Genomic DNA, 15,791 nt, shown 5'->3' with positions numbered 1-15,791 from the left:
CAGCTTCCCTCACTGGCTTGGCTTTGGCCAGCAGCGGGTCCCTTTTGGAGCCAGCTCTTGTCTGACACGGGGCAGCTGCTGGGCTATGTTCACAGATAACACCCCTGAAGCCCCCTGCTACCAAAGCCTTGCCACATAAACCCAGTAAACTAGGACACAGAATATGAATTTTTACCTTAAACCCACCATGTGTAACTGGCAGCCCTTGTGCTGAGTACAGCTACCAGACATATCTTACCTGATCAAACATACATACCAATGCATGCCCAGATGTTCCACCTGTTGTGCCAACCTGGAGGTCTGTGGGGTTAGGGAAACCACCACAACTGGCCTGCAGTTGTCTTCAAACAGCTGTCCAAGTCACACAAAACTTGCAGAAGACCAAACTGCAATTTACAGAATCACAGAATCGCCTAGGTTGGAAGAGACCTCCAAGATCACCTAGTCCAACCTCTGACCTAACACTAACAAGTCCTCCACTAAACCAATTTAGTATTCAATGTTCTTCTGAGCTGGCTGAATCTCTCATGTAGATGATGTTCCACTTTGCATAAGTAATTAAACATTCAGTAGAGGGCCTGACATACATGTAGGCCGGATCCACCTCCAAAGTGAATGCACTATGTCTGACCATTAATACTTAAGTATCATTCTCACTCCCCAGTACAACATTTAAACAGAGGAAACTGTCCCAACAAATTACTCAGTAATACCTCATTACACCCTATGATGAGGTGACTACAGCATTCTCCTTAAAAGCAAGTAGGAAAAGGAAATTCACTTCTGTTTCTCACAACCCGAGAAAGAAACATGAGAATCCTGTGCACTACAAACTCCTGAAAAAGGAATGTTTTCTTCAACATGAAAAAAATAAATTGGGAGATGGTCACTTCAGTACAGGACCAAAACTGACAAGAAAAAATGAGAAGACATAGGAGAAAAAATGAATTATCTTCATCTGAAACTCCTTCCCACTACTTTCTGCATGGTAGCTGAACTGAAAATTGGACAGGTCAATTACGTATAATCAGCACTGGAACTCCCCACGAAATTATGGGGAATTTCTGACTGCCATGTCAAGTTACCTTCAAAGGAAGAAGAGATATAGGCCATTCCTAGGTAATATTCTATTCCGTGAGCCATCTGTTTAGGAGGAATAACAAGTTTATATTTGGAAAAACAACTTTATGGCACCATTGGCTCTAGAGACAAAAATAGAATACGATGCTTATGTTGGAAGCGCAACCAAGCAGTGTGGTTAGATATTTGCTGAAGTAAATGTGCTGTAAGAGCACAAACCGAGGGTATTCACAGAACTATTTACGCTAATAAGGTAGACCTCTGTCTCTCTGTATACTTAGAAACAGGAAAAAAAAAAAAAAAACACCTCCACATACTATGGTAACTGCAAATAGCTTTTTACGCTATTTACTGCCTGTTTGAAAAAACTGTGACATGGTCAATGAGGTTAAATTTTAATGAAGAAAGAAAAAAATGAATATATATATGTTATATCTATATGTTGTTTATGTTGTTTCTTACGATTTCTGTGCACTTTTGGGGCTTTTTTTTTTTTTTCATCACTCTCAATAGACTGTACTTTCACATAAAAGCCATCCGATGTTAACAATATGTTAATTTCATTTGGAGACAGCAAAGAAAAAAAGGATTCCACTCCCAGTTTTAAACAGTATTAGCTTTTAAAACTTACACTCAAATTCCAGGCTTTTAACTAGAAGGACTAGAAAGAGTGGCACAGCTAAGTGTTATCACACATAGGAATTCAGGTTCAAAAGGAACAATCTGGTTCATTCAGCTTATTGTAACTGCAATTGAGTTTTAGTCGTGAAAAGGTCGATGCCACATCCATATGTATAAACTGGAACACTTCCAATGCACTATACGAAATTAAAAACCTTTTTAATATTAAAAGTTACTTAGAAGCCATAATGATATCATGTCAAAGGAAATAACACACAGTACTGCGCACAAGCAGCTAGGAGAGATGGCCGGCGTCCTGTATCTCTGAAGTGACCTTTTAAGTATTTCATATTTAATTCAGCATTCTAAATAAGGCTAAAAACTATTTTAAACATTTATGTTTCAATTATATAAGACAATGGTGACAAATTTAAAACTTAGATCTGATCCAATAACTGTCACTAGGTCTGCTAGTGTGGAGGAGGTGATAAATATCCACTTTCAGCTCTGAATTTCTTGCCTTTTCGCTGTGTCAAATCCTTTCCTACATAACAAAAAAAAAAAATCCCAGTTTTCATCTTCTCTGTTCTGCCTACAGCCTCTGTGTTTCCCATCTGTCTACTTGCTTGCTGTTCTTCAACTAAATATCTCTGAGAAGATCTCTCTTGGCTATGCTTCCCAGTCTTTGTCAGCCCTGCCACTACAGTGGGCTCCAGGTTGCAGGTCTCCACAATTGCAGTAAACAGTCTTGCTACAGCATCCTTACGTTAATCTGCCTTCAGCTGCAGCTGACAGGCATTATGTACACATTTTTGGAGCATCAATAGGTATTTCCTTCTAACCAATTCAGTATTTAGTATTGTCAAATATGAAGCCCAGTACATACTTCAAATAAAAATTTGAAGTAACAATCATTCTTACTCTCCCATCTCACTGTTTTCACTATTTGATTCTTCTAATGCTTTACTATCCCAGCATTTTGAGTCCCATAGGTGGCAGTGATACAGTCCCCCTGCTCAGGATCTCTATCCTCATTTACAAAAATGCAGATAGACAACAATTATGATTTAATGTATTTTAAATTCAAAAGAGAAAGGAAAACAGAACTGTTAACAGTGTAATTTTTTCAGCTACAAACACAGTAGAACGTAGAAATAGCTCTTACAATGGCTAACGTCTAGATTTCTGTGCCCTATCTTGAATGAAACTATAGGTAGGCAGAATATTTTATATCCCCAAACATTTATAATCCTCGTAACAAGTTGGTTTCTAAGGGGACTCTTTCAACTGACATACAAAGCTCTAGCCTGTAAATTATCAAATTCCTTGTAGTAAAGGCCACACAAATCATTCTAAGAAAACTAAGAACGTATATATTCTACTCACTACATTTACCTAATATATCGCAAAACCTGGGGAAAAAATGGGACAAGAGTACAGGGCTTATAAAGTTGTTTCTAAGACAGGTGTTGCAACGCTCAGCATTAAAGCATACGTCATTTGAAGTGGAAACTAATATCTAGAGCTGGCCATCAATGCTTCTCATACTTTGCACTGAATCACAGAAAAAATGGGAAGTCACCAAGTACATTCTGTAACCCCCATATATAGTTCATCCTAGGCCATCTGGTGACACAGCACAACTGCTATTCCCATATATCCTTACTAAATTTTTTTTTATTTTTACTTATTTTTTTAAATAGAACTACTTGTTGCAGCTAAAACCATTATTACTTCATAGCCATTGGGAAGAGCAAAACAGTTTATCCTTGTCACAATTTCCTTTAACCTCAGTGGCAGAAGCATTTGTTCCTTACCCTTTAGTTTTGTGCTACTGATTGTTCTTGACTAAATAACTAATTGCACTTGGCCCTATTGCATTACATCAACTTTTTGATCACTCTGGAATTCTGAATCTGTCCTCAAACATGAACATACCAGGCAGCCCCTCTTCAGTCAACTGAAATTACTGATCATACATTGTGTTTGATAGCACAGGCTATTAAATATTTAATATTTAAGGCTATTAAAATATTTAATAATAATAATAATAAATTCTCATTCCCCTGCAGAACCTCACTAACAGCAAGCCACACACAACTCTCCTAATCCAATTATGGAGCTTTTCAGTGACCACCATACAGTAGTTTTATTTAGACCCTGAATACTTCTCTTTGTCATCAAAGAGAAACTCTGCTGAAATCAGGACATCTGCTGTTTCTTCCCTACTCATTATGCATTATCCTATTGCAGAATGGCATTAGATGCATCTAAGATCATGTAACATCTTCAAGTCCATTCTGGCTGCTACACATGAACATAGAAGTGCAGGAGGTGAATGGAAGCTATGTTCCCCAAAATGGTAATGCAAAAAAAAAAAAAAAAAGAAAAAAAATCCACCTTCTGAACAGAATTAGCCTATAGAAAATTGAATGCACAGACCACTCCTCCTTTACTCATGAACACGGGTATCTGAAACATGGTGGGATACCCGTGATATTCTGAAACTGACTGTGTGGTCCTAGAATAGGATTGTTCTTTAGAGTACGAAGACTCAGAAAAAAAAAATCGACTCTTAAAAACTGACTGCCAAACAAGTAAGAGTTGAGCCTTTGCTTCAAAACAAGTTAGTGATCTGAACATCTATTTCAAAGATGGAAGACCTAGATCCAGCTTCCTTCACAACCTGAGGGAATTGAGGCCTGCAATCTTTACATCTTAAAAGGGTATCCAAACCACAACTTTAGGGAAAAGGCTAGGTGAATCAAACTCTTCCTTGAAACTGCTGTACATGGGAAGAATGGCAAGTGGAATACTCAGCAATAAGTGTTGAATCTGTTTTGTCTTATTGTCCTCAGTGTGTGTGTACAGATACTCCGCAGCTTATATTTAACATAGATACTTGTATATACATATACAAATGTTATTTGGCAACATATTTAATAAATCTACATTGTGTGTGCATGTGTGTGATGTCTTACAACAGTTGTAGAGTCACTGGGTTTTACACCCTACATTTTGAAAGGTTTAATATAATTTTCAGTGGAAAGAAATTTGACAAAGTACATGAAACAATCTTCCATTTACTTCAGAAACAATATCAGTCTTCTGAACTTCACAGAGCACTTTTTCCTGTGACCACTAGTTTTACTTGCAGTGAGAAACACACTCTTTAAGGAGGCAACCGATACTCAAAAATGTGACTAAAGCACCTTAGGATATCAAAGATAATCATGCACACTCACTTGGCAGGCACAGAAACTACAAGGGGATTTCTGCTTTCCTAAGGGAGAGAGGTACCAGGAAGAAGGGCTGTGTATCTCTAGAAATCTAGAACTGCACTGAATGCCTAACAGGCAACTGAATTCCATGCTAAGTTTGAAAACAGGTATAATCTACAGGCAAACGAATGTCACAAACTACTTTCCAACTGCTTCAAGACATAATCCTGGTGAAATTTACCTTAATTTCAATTATAATAACCAGGAAGTATTCAAAGCATAAGCCAAATTACATTCTTAAAAGAAAAAATATAGCCAAAAATCTGTGATACCATAGTTAACCACAGGTTACTCAATCAGTGAGTTTCATTTATACACACTAAAATAAATAAATGGACATTTGCCTTTATTAGAAAGGGTAAAAATATACCTAGCACAACATATGCAAAACAGACAACTACTACTACATAGTCCATTCCACAAAACTCAGACTCTCATTAGTACTGGTTTGACTTTGGAGAAACTCAAATGAATTTCACCTGAACACATTAGCAGCAATAGATCATTTCTCCCTGTTCCCTGTAAGACCTCAAAACTGATCATTATACATCATTTTCTCCTTCAAACCAACTATTTCCTTCTTCACCCCTTTTAAAGTCAGGAGATCAAACAACAGTGGTGCTGTGTGTCATTGAACTGAAAATATTTTAACTGAAAGTTGCATATTTAAGGACCCAAAAAGTTTGTAACACAGGTGCAAATATGAAAAGAAGATATTTGCTTCAAACCAGAAATTTCAGGGCATAAAAAGCAGAAACAATACGAAGTTCAACCCTCCAAGAAAGATCTTAACATTGATAAGCAAGGACTGTTTCCAGTTACTCTATTTGTTCATTTTCTGCAGCTATGCTGTGAGAACACTTCATTTTTTAAACAATGAAACCACCTGTTCAATTTATTATATGGTATAAATATTAATAGCCTGTATTTCAAGTGCTATTATTCTCTGCTTCCATTATTAAGATTCAAGTCACCCAGCACCTTGCAGCTACAGGATAACATCTAATCAGTTAATCAAAAATACCAAAACAGACAAATGGATGTCCAAATCTTTAATCTTACCTGACAGGCAGATATATGTTAAATATTCACCCTGACCCCCAGTAGCTAGGAAAGGAATCTTTTTTTTCGTTCTTCTTTTTACTTGGACAGCTCCCAGCATCCTTTCATCATGTGGGGCAAATATTTCTTTGCTGATTGCAGATTTGGCATTCATTGTAGATCAGATATAGCAGACTGACACTCTAAAAATAAAATCATAAATAAAAGTATTAGGAATTACTCCAAAGCTACATGGAAGTCCAGCTGACTTACATTAGCATCTCTGACCTTCAAATAAAGTCTTTAATGATTCAAAGAATTGACAAGAGAATTTCATGCACTTTGGGGCAGAATTTTCAAAGTAGTCACCCATGAAGTTATTTGTTGTTATCCACACAACCTCTCAAACTAGCTTAGCCTATTTTGGGCACGAGCAATCCATACTAGCACTTCAGTGTGATCCAAATTCTTCACTGAGAAGATTTTGTAACTAAATTCATTCTGCATAAAAGCTTCATTAATTCTTTCTCTGGTAACCGGAGGAAAACTCATCTGTCCCATGTACACAGAGAAAGCACTGAATGGGCAACTGAACTGAGCCTGTGGTCAAATTCATCAGCCTCCACTCTGAGCTAGGTCATACTGGCAGACAAGTAGCAGCATTCACAGAAAATATATGAAGCCTAAATCTCTGTAAGACTATTCTTTCAGGATCATTGCTTTCAGCGACAGGGCTTTCTTAAGCAGCTCCTGCAATTCTTGCAGCTTTAATACCTTATCCCCTCAACTCCTCTGTAATTACCAATTGGGCAACTGCACAGGAAGACAGCATCAGAAAAATCAGCTTAGACAAAACCACACCTCTTCATTTTTGCCAAGTAATTTTAACCCAGGTCAGTTCCTCAATTTGTTTCATCACGTAATAGCACAATCAATTTAGGAGAGACATTTGGAGAGGAAAAAAAACATAAGAGAACAGGGAAGGAGCAGGAGGGAAGCTGCTTATTCAGGCGTGTCCAGCAAAAGAAATGTGCATCTGAGCACAACTTACAGAGGAGCCTAACAAAAGAACAGAGAACTCAGTCACAGAGCTGATATAACTCTGATTTTATGAAGACAGAGTTATAACTCAAAATAATTCTACAGTGAAATGTGTTAATAAGTATGTAGGTCCCACTGCTAAATCTAAAGAAACTTCATAGCCAGAAACAATCCTCTTTTTTGATCCTCATATACTTTTTAAATCACTTGCCCTATAATTATTTATTCAGGGAAGTTTAAAATGAACAAGATTTGTTTTGACTTCTCAAGCCTAACTTATTTTCCACTCTGACCGTTTTCTATTTGCTCAATGCCTGTCCTAACAAGAGCGTTCCTTATCTCCAAGAATCACCAGTCCCATGCTGCCACCACTACCTTCAGCTTTCTCCTTACTTGATCTTTTGTTTCTGTCTCTAAGTTCGTTTATATAAATAGAACACAAAATGTCTCCAGTATATCTTTTCCGGACACTATGTAAAACACATTACAGAATTTAAAATAAAATAATAATAAAAATCTCATAGAACCTCTAAATCTGTGTCAGAAATTAATGAGAGGTCTCCTGATACATTTTCATTTTTTATTACATAAGCAGCACATGCACGCTTTTCAAACTTTCTAGAGGAAAGTCAAAAGATGAGTCTCTCATTTCCCTTAAATGATCACATTCAGGTCTCAACTAATGAAGCCATGAATTCTACCTGTGGCAGATGATATTTGCCGCAATTTAATCACAAGAGAAACACAAATTCTGGTCAGATTAGATAATAAATCCAAGAGAGTCATGGAACCATCATATTAGTGTACATAGAATCAGCAAAGGAATTGTCTTAGCATTTTCAGTTTCAACATTTTGTTGGTACCTATTTATGATACTTTTATGGTTTTGTTTTCAAAACCTGTGTTCATGGAGGTGTGAGAGAGCACAATTTAGTCCAAATCAAGTTAACAAGCTATTTATTTTGGGATACAAATAGAATCCTTTGCCAACACAAAAACAACAAAAACCAAACCAACCACAATAGCACACTCCAGTTTCAAAACAGTTAACCAACATTAGAGCTGTGCAAATTCTGACAAGTTGTAGCATGGAGTTATTTTACACACATTCCTACAAAAAAAAGAAAATCAATTTCACTTAAAAGCGGCCCCTGTAAAAGATAAATCTAGACCAATTTCAGAAAAATAAGTTTTTGAAAGAAAGAATGCTCAGCTCCCCAAAAAGATGTGATTTTCTAACTCCTACCATGAAAGTTACCTATCCTTTAACAACAAATATCAGCGTGGAAAAAGAATCAAAAGAATAAATCTACCTGCTAGTTACTTAGAAAAGGCTGTTTTCACATTTGTGGTCATCGTACCAGAATTTTCTCCTGTTCTGTATTATGGAAATAATTGCAGCATATACCAGCATGTGAGCTGTTGGCACATTAGGACTATTTTATTTATTTATTTAAAATTCAAGGTCGCTGTTAGTAACTACAGTTTTAATCACAGAGCTCCTTCTTGCTGAGATAAAGACTGATAATCTTTACCAAAATAACTTCAATGTCAGATCTTCACAAGCTTAAAGAAATTCTAATACATGGTTCTATCGGAAAACCAACACATTCTCTCAGGTAAAAATAAACTTGTGTTACAGAAAAAGGTTCTCTAGCTAGTCACAATCTGAGGCTGTTAATTCTGCAACTGGACTGTTGGACCACGGCTTTTCTCAGACATTTTCTATGATTTATGCACTGCAAAATAAGCACGATTTCAAAAACAGTCTGTAATGTAAAGGTCTCTTTGATTAAAAGAGGATATATTTATAAAGAAAGGAGTGATTGCACTAAATCCAGTGCCCCCTATTTTCAATTTTCCTTGCCTAAAATTGGTTATACCAGTAAATATTTGTTTATAGCTTCAAAGCTTTCATATAATACTTCAAGATTTAGTTTAAGGATCATTCTCAATGTATATAGCTGTAATCAGTAGGATTTTACTGAACAGGAGGCAGGCCAAACAAACAAGAGACACTATCCAAATCCTGTTTCATAAATTTCCCAAATCACTTTGATTTGTATGCACACTGCAACTTACAGCATGAAACTAGAATAACTGCCATGTACACAATAATCAAAATTAAATACTAACCCTAGCAGAATGAATGTATCTCTCCATGTATATACATATCCTTATCTATCAATGGAAGTGCTTTTATGCACAAAACCATACAAATCCAACTTTTAAAGACTGCCTAGCTAAACAATATCACAAGACAAATTCTCCTGTTTCAGTAGAGGCACAGAAGAAATGACATGGAAGAATCAAATAGAGCAGTTTATTGCTGCATGCTGTTATTTGCTTTGTGATTATGCTCTTTTTTTTTATACATTGACTATAAGCTGTAGACAAACATCATCAGTAGACACCCAATGTTGCCCCTGACTAAAGTATGCACTCACTGCCCAGGTTTTGATCCTTCCTTCCTGAATACATGGTTTACAACAGTCTCAAATGCCAGAATAACGAGATTAATCTAATACAGTGTACTTGACATGATTTCTGAATCTAATATGGAAACCGACATTAGCACAAACAAAACAAACAACAACAAAAAACACCAACCCAACAGTTACATCCCTATGTGTAAACAGACTTCTGAGATTCAGCTGTCAGTGAGTATAGTTTGTATTGAATTGTTTCTCATAGTTCAAAAACCAGCAGCTAGGTATAAATAAGTAACCTTCTCCATATTTACTGGTGGATCTATGTAAAAGACTTTAAAATAACCTTTGGTTAAATATGTAAAACATTCCAGCACTCCTCTTTTTCAAAAGCATTTTTAATACAGTATTTTTGTTTGTTTTACTAAAAAAAATAAGGAAGACTTGCTCAATGAATATGAGTAACTCATTTTTTTCCATCCTCCAACAAAAACCTCTGTTCATTAAAAAAAAAGATGCTGACTGTACATGCAAGACTTCATGTAGTACATGCAAATTTATTTATATAGTAATGTTCTTGGCATTAGCTACATGAAGAATTCAAATCATTACCAGTTTTCCACTAGTGTGTGGATTTCCACTATGTGTGGATTCAAATACTTTGGAATATGAGTATTTCTCCCCCCACTTTAACTTATGCTATTTTAATGAAGGCTATTTTGGCCATCAGAAGTCTACTGAACTTTAAAAGAAAAAAAGCAATCTAATTACAACTGAGGAAAAAAAAAAATCTCCTTTCTCACAAAGCATAGGAAATTATTAAGAATGCCAGGAAAGCAATTCATCCCCAGACTCTTGGTGTTCGACTTAGTATCAAAGCTCTGCTGAAGACTGAATAGGGAAAATTCAGCTTCTGGGGGAAAAAAAATAAAATAAAAATTCACTCAGTCTCCTGCAGCAGCTTTTTTCTTGCCTTCATTTTTAATTACCTGTCCAGGTCATCATAAATTTTATATATGTGTGTATGTATGCATATATATATATATATATATATATATATATACATACACACATACATACACATATACACACACATATGTAGATGTAGAAATAGTTGAATTACTGCATATTGACTTTTTATTACAATTATCTTTGTCAGAGAGATGGAAAAAGGAAGGTAGGCAATATTGCCTAGATTAAAATCAGTAGGATTGTTATCATTATTAATATGTACTGTATTATTAGTAACACATGACTGTATTATTAAGCATGTATTACTAACACTACTAGGATTTCAAACCCTGAGCTTACTTGAGAGAAAGGCCTATGCAAGTCCTGGGGCAGGGAGTTTCAATAGATTCAAAAAAGTAAAAGGCAAAATTACAAATATATGGATAACCTAAAAAATTTAAGCCATGATGTGATTTTTTTTTTTCGTATCAGTTCTGGACTGTTCTTATTTTACTATTTAACAATATTTTATTGTCCTTTTTGTTTGATGCATAGAGAGAGATTCAGAATGCAGTTTGGAGGATGGAAGCCATCACTATCAATTCCAGATGTCAGGTCCCTGTGAATGTAGAGACAGACTCAAACATCCAAAATATGAAATCTCTCTTCTCTTTTTGGATCCTCTTCTGGATAGATTTGGAGTGGTGGTTCCCTTTGGATTTATTTCTATATATGACTCAGGATCCACCTCTCTGCAATCTGTCCAAGAGGATCCAACTCATAAATAAACATCTGTGAAATTTTAGGCAATTTATTCAGGGCTGTGAAGTGCTCCTTTTTAATCATGGAGTCTTCTCTGAATTTAATCGCATAGGTCTTACCCAACAGTTGGGGGAATCAGAATAACCCTGAGGGACTGAAGCGCTGACCTCTATAAACCGTTCCTTAACCACCCGACTTGTGGTTTTAACGGGACAACAACCCGATCTTTCCCAGTGAATGGTTCCATTTTGTACATGACAGTTCTCATCTCAGCTGCTTGGTGCCTCAGCAAAAAAACTTGCTGGTCTCAGTATGTACTTATCTAAGGCATCCTGGATAAATTCACATTTCCTTCAGAAGTATCCATTTCAAAATCTAGGCCAAAAAAGTAATTCTGGAAACATGCTCAAATATAAAATGCCTTAAAGTAGAAAATGTTATTGCAGGCTTTCTGGGCAGTGGGAAGGCAGAGGAGTTTCTGCTCACAACATTCCTGACAGGGGCAGGGCAGGCCCTAAGGCCCTACCCCTCTGAGGCAAGGGGGATTTAAACATTTCAGTAAATGCAAGAGAGTCTTAGTAAAGAGCCCACACTAACCTGCCTCACACACTTCCTTTGTTCTACATACTTGATTCTGCTCAAATTATTCTAATGATGCTCTTGGCTGAACAAAGAAAATTCCATTTTCCTCCTGCGGGTGTTCACCCCAGCCATTGCAGTCCCATGGAGCAGGATGTCTGGATGCTCACCGCACCCGCAGCACTACACAAATGCCAGAGAATAGAGGCTTCCGTGCAGATTTGATCTAGTGCCTGATGTATGCTGCATCATCTGAAACCCTTCTCTGCTACAATGCTTTTCCCACGGCGTTTGTATCAGTAAAACCTCCTCCTAAGAACAAGCTGACCAGTCCACAGTATATGGAACAGAGGAGGAAGTAGGAATTAAAGGTAATTCCTAAAAATATATTAAATAAAACTAAGAAGATACCCAAAGAGATCCCACACATTCAGAAACAATGAGCTGAAATAGTTTGCTGGTCAGCCAAAAACTCAGACTGCTTTCCAGCAGCCTGCCAACACACACCTGACTTATCTTTACACCCAGATGTTTTCTAGGGCCATGCAAACAAGTGCAAAGAAAGGGAGATGCAATATCCATGCTGAGATAATGGTACACAGACACACTGGGGAAACTAATCCTCACCATGCAGAATTTTAACAGTTGTAAGTCAGCAAGAAGAAATGAAAATAAGAAACAAGAGAATGAACGTTCAAAAAAAAATGTTCAGTACGTTAAGTGTCATTGCATGCAAAGATACTGTTTAATCACAAGCAGGGATGGGCTCACAGGACAGGGTAACCACTGCAATACTGCTTACAGAGTGAAATCCTGAGCAACCAACTACTGCTGGGCTGCACTGATAGCTTTAACAAACACTCAAATTTACTTTTAGCCATCCTGACAGAAGACCTCAACTTTAGACATCATTCTAAGACACCATTATTAAAGGCCCAGCTTCTTCTTAATTATCTGGTATTTACTCGCTAGAAATGTTGAGACTATGTATTTAATCATTTCCATTCATCAAAAGTTTTGTATTTCTTGTTGTCTCAAACAACTAGCTATTACATCTTTGGAGAAGCACAGCATCATAGCACAAAGACAAATAACATATAAGTCCTCCAAAACCAAATGTTAGAACAGTTTCTAGAGCTGGTCTGCAGTAGATGATTTTAAGTTAACATTATCCTAGAAGCATAACACCAAGTTTAGTTAGCTCTGCAAACAAGGATTAAACCAGTAGACCAACTTTGCTTTAAAAAGTTGAGGTAAAAATCTTTAAATGGCTTGAAATAACAGATCATAGTATCTTCCGTGATTCCGTGATCCCATAGTATCTTCCGTGATTCCGTGATTAGTGAAAATTGAGTTTCTTTGAGAAATTTTTAATTAGCGGCAACCATTGTACAGGCCAGAAAAAAAATCTATTACACCCTAATAACAAGAGTTCAAGGCTTTTCCAAGTATTTACTGGGCAGGAGGGAACACTCTCCAGAGCTTTTGTTTGCAGTCACATTTCCAATTTACTTTTTCAAATAAGCTCTCAGTGATGAGTGGTTCATTTGAATAAAATATTAATTCTAAAATATGAAAATTATGGAATTGTAAATATATTTGGGCAGCCAGCCACTTAAGTGGCAATTCAGTCACACAAAACGTGTTTTTACTTAGCAATATAATTACTAAACAATCTGACTGCCCAATCAAGCTGAATTGGACATGAGCAGACTTCAGAGAGCAACGGCTCCTAAATCTAAAACAACAAATAAACAAGATACATCTAAAACAAAAGATAAACAACAAAGAAGCCCCGTAAGTGGATCCCACAGAGGCCAGTCAAACACATGATCCAATGTCTGGTAGCCATACTGTAGGTTAGAATTACAACCCTTTACTGTTTTTAACCAAGCTATGGATTGGGTACAGGTGTTCAACAGCATCCCAGCATTGGGTTTTCTTTTTTTTGACCCCTTAAAGCAGCCTGGTTTGAACGATCTATGACTCTCAAAGGGTTTCTAGAATAAGTTGAATGGAATGGGAAAGGACATGCTGGGTACCGTACTTCATGGCTTGAGAACATGTGATGCTTTTAATGAAAAAAAACACACAGGAGTGGCAAAGTACATGGTTGTAATGTTTTAATGTCTAATAGAAGCAATAAGCAACTAAAATATCAATGTTTGACATGGTTCTTCACCCTAGACAGGGTGAACCTTTCATCCCAAAGGAATATGATTTAAGTTCTGTGCAACTTGCAAGGACACCTATAGGTCTAAAAAGACCTAAAACATCAAGAGTTCTGAATGGTATTTATAAAGAAATGGGGATGCAAACCAGAAAGGTACTTTTGAGTCTACATCATCAAGTGCCTCAATCTGGCAGACCATAACATAACCTTTTTCAAAAAGTTCACCTAGAAGTTTTGTTTACCTCCCTCCATCACACAAACACACACACACAAAAGCTCCAAGCACGTACTTACAATGAGAGATTACCATGGGTATCACTGGAATTCTGCAAGTGGTTAACTAGGACCATGTCCACTTTTGTGCACAAGACAGAGCAGCTGTTTTCATTCCTGAGCTCTGCCCCAGTAGAGGTCTATTAAAACTGAGAGAGCAAAAGGGATCACACAACATCAATTACCCTTACTTCCTCAAGACACATGTTAGCAAAAGCAGAAGATGCAGGATAACTGGGCTCTTTTTGAGACTGTCTCCTGAACTCTGCCCAGAAGATAAACAAAATTATATAGGCGTTGGTACAAGAAGGCACATGGGTGGATGGGTTACTGTATTTTCATATTAGAAGAGTCCCAGAACTGAAAGTCACAATTGTTTGAGGAGGCATGAGTTTGAAAATAAGGAAAGAGAATACCACATTAAGCAACGCTACTCAAGCATGAACTGTTTTATTAAAGGACAACCAAGAACTGCTTTGGAACACTGCCCTTGGAATCATCTCTTTGCGACAGGAATGTTTTTAACCTCACAAACGGATTCACAGAGAAACCCAGGAACTGCCAGATGTTATAACAAAGCCCCAGAGATACCACACTTGCATTTGTGGGAAGTTATATTTATTATTTTAGGACATCAGGACATTCATAGCAGCAAGAGCTACTACTTCCGCATAGCAACACTGAAAATCATAGTCTTAAGATGTCAGCTTAATTCTTATGACCTTTTAGACATTTTTAGCTGTTAAGACCAGTTATTAAATCTGCCTTCAGACTTTGCAGGCTGAGTTATCACAGTTCCTTCTGTCATTCCTCACAGATTTAGGCTTCCAGATGCCTGACCTCTCTAGACTCCCTCCCATGAGCTTACATCTTTTTTGGACGGCAGTCCTCAAGTCTGGACTCACAGCTTCTTTTAAGGCAAAGTCAACTGGAGGTGCTACTTCATAGATCTTCCAGTTAACATTCCTATTTATAATGAGACTACCATATGCAGATCTTTTCCAAAAGGTCAGCAAAAGACATAGATGAGAGCAAAAGCCCTCGTGTACTACATTCTTCAGATCTTCCTCTGAAGAATTACTACTACGCAACTTGTTTCTCATTTGACATCTAAGTAACTCATTACTCCCACTTAACAAGAGATTTTTGTATTTACTACTTTCAGGCTATTTCTTCAATACTGTAAGATGATTTTGAATTCCAAGCCTGCCTTTCCACATTTGCAGATCTCTCTGGATTGACACCCACTGAAAGTTAGTATGCACATTCTGTGTTCCATCGTTTTAGTCATTAACAGTTTGGGAGCTAACACAGCCTCCCTTCACTCCTCCAGTTAGAACAAGAAAGATACCAACTCCTCTGAAAACAGTTCTACAATCATTCTTCTGTTCCTACATCTTATGCTATTTCCATATAAACTGCATTTCCCTAGTTCACTCATGACTCATATCACATGAGACCATATCTAAGGCATCCTTAAAGTTGCAATCTGTCTGCCAGTTCTAACTTACTCACATGGTCTAATACCTTATCATAGAAACAAATCAATTGAGTTCTCTC

At 37.0% G+C, this 15,791-nt stretch overlaps 1 protein-coding gene across 3 annotated transcripts in view; it reads right to left on the bottom strand.

Moving 5' to 3' along the window:
- Positions 1-15,791, bottom strand: part of STXBP6 (syntaxin binding protein 6) — a 111,114-nt gene that overhangs the window by 64,604 nt on the left and 30,719 nt on the right. The window contains exon 2 of one of the 3 annotated variants that reach the window (XM_035552134.2): positions 6,045-6,226. The exons of 1 other annotated variant lie outside the window; for it this stretch is intronic. In XM_035552134.2, coding sequence (XP_035408027.1) covers positions 6,045-6,198 — 154 coding nt within the window. In that variant the 5' untranslated portion in view covers positions 6,199-6,226. Of the gene's footprint in view, positions 1-6,044; positions 6,227-15,791 lie in introns of those variants that run through there. One more of the 3 variants, XM_050710932.1, reaches the window with a different exon arrangement.

Source organism: Cygnus atratus, chromosome 5, assembly GCF_013377495.2.
Source record: "Cygnus atratus isolate AKBS03 ecotype Queensland, Australia chromosome 5, CAtr_DNAZoo_HiC_assembly, whole genome shotgun sequence".
NCBI lineage: Eukaryota > Metazoa > Chordata > Aves > Anseriformes > Anatidae > Cygnus > Cygnus atratus.
Note: the sequence above shows the minus strand (reverse complement) of the source record. Positions and strands in the feature narration are given on the sequence as shown.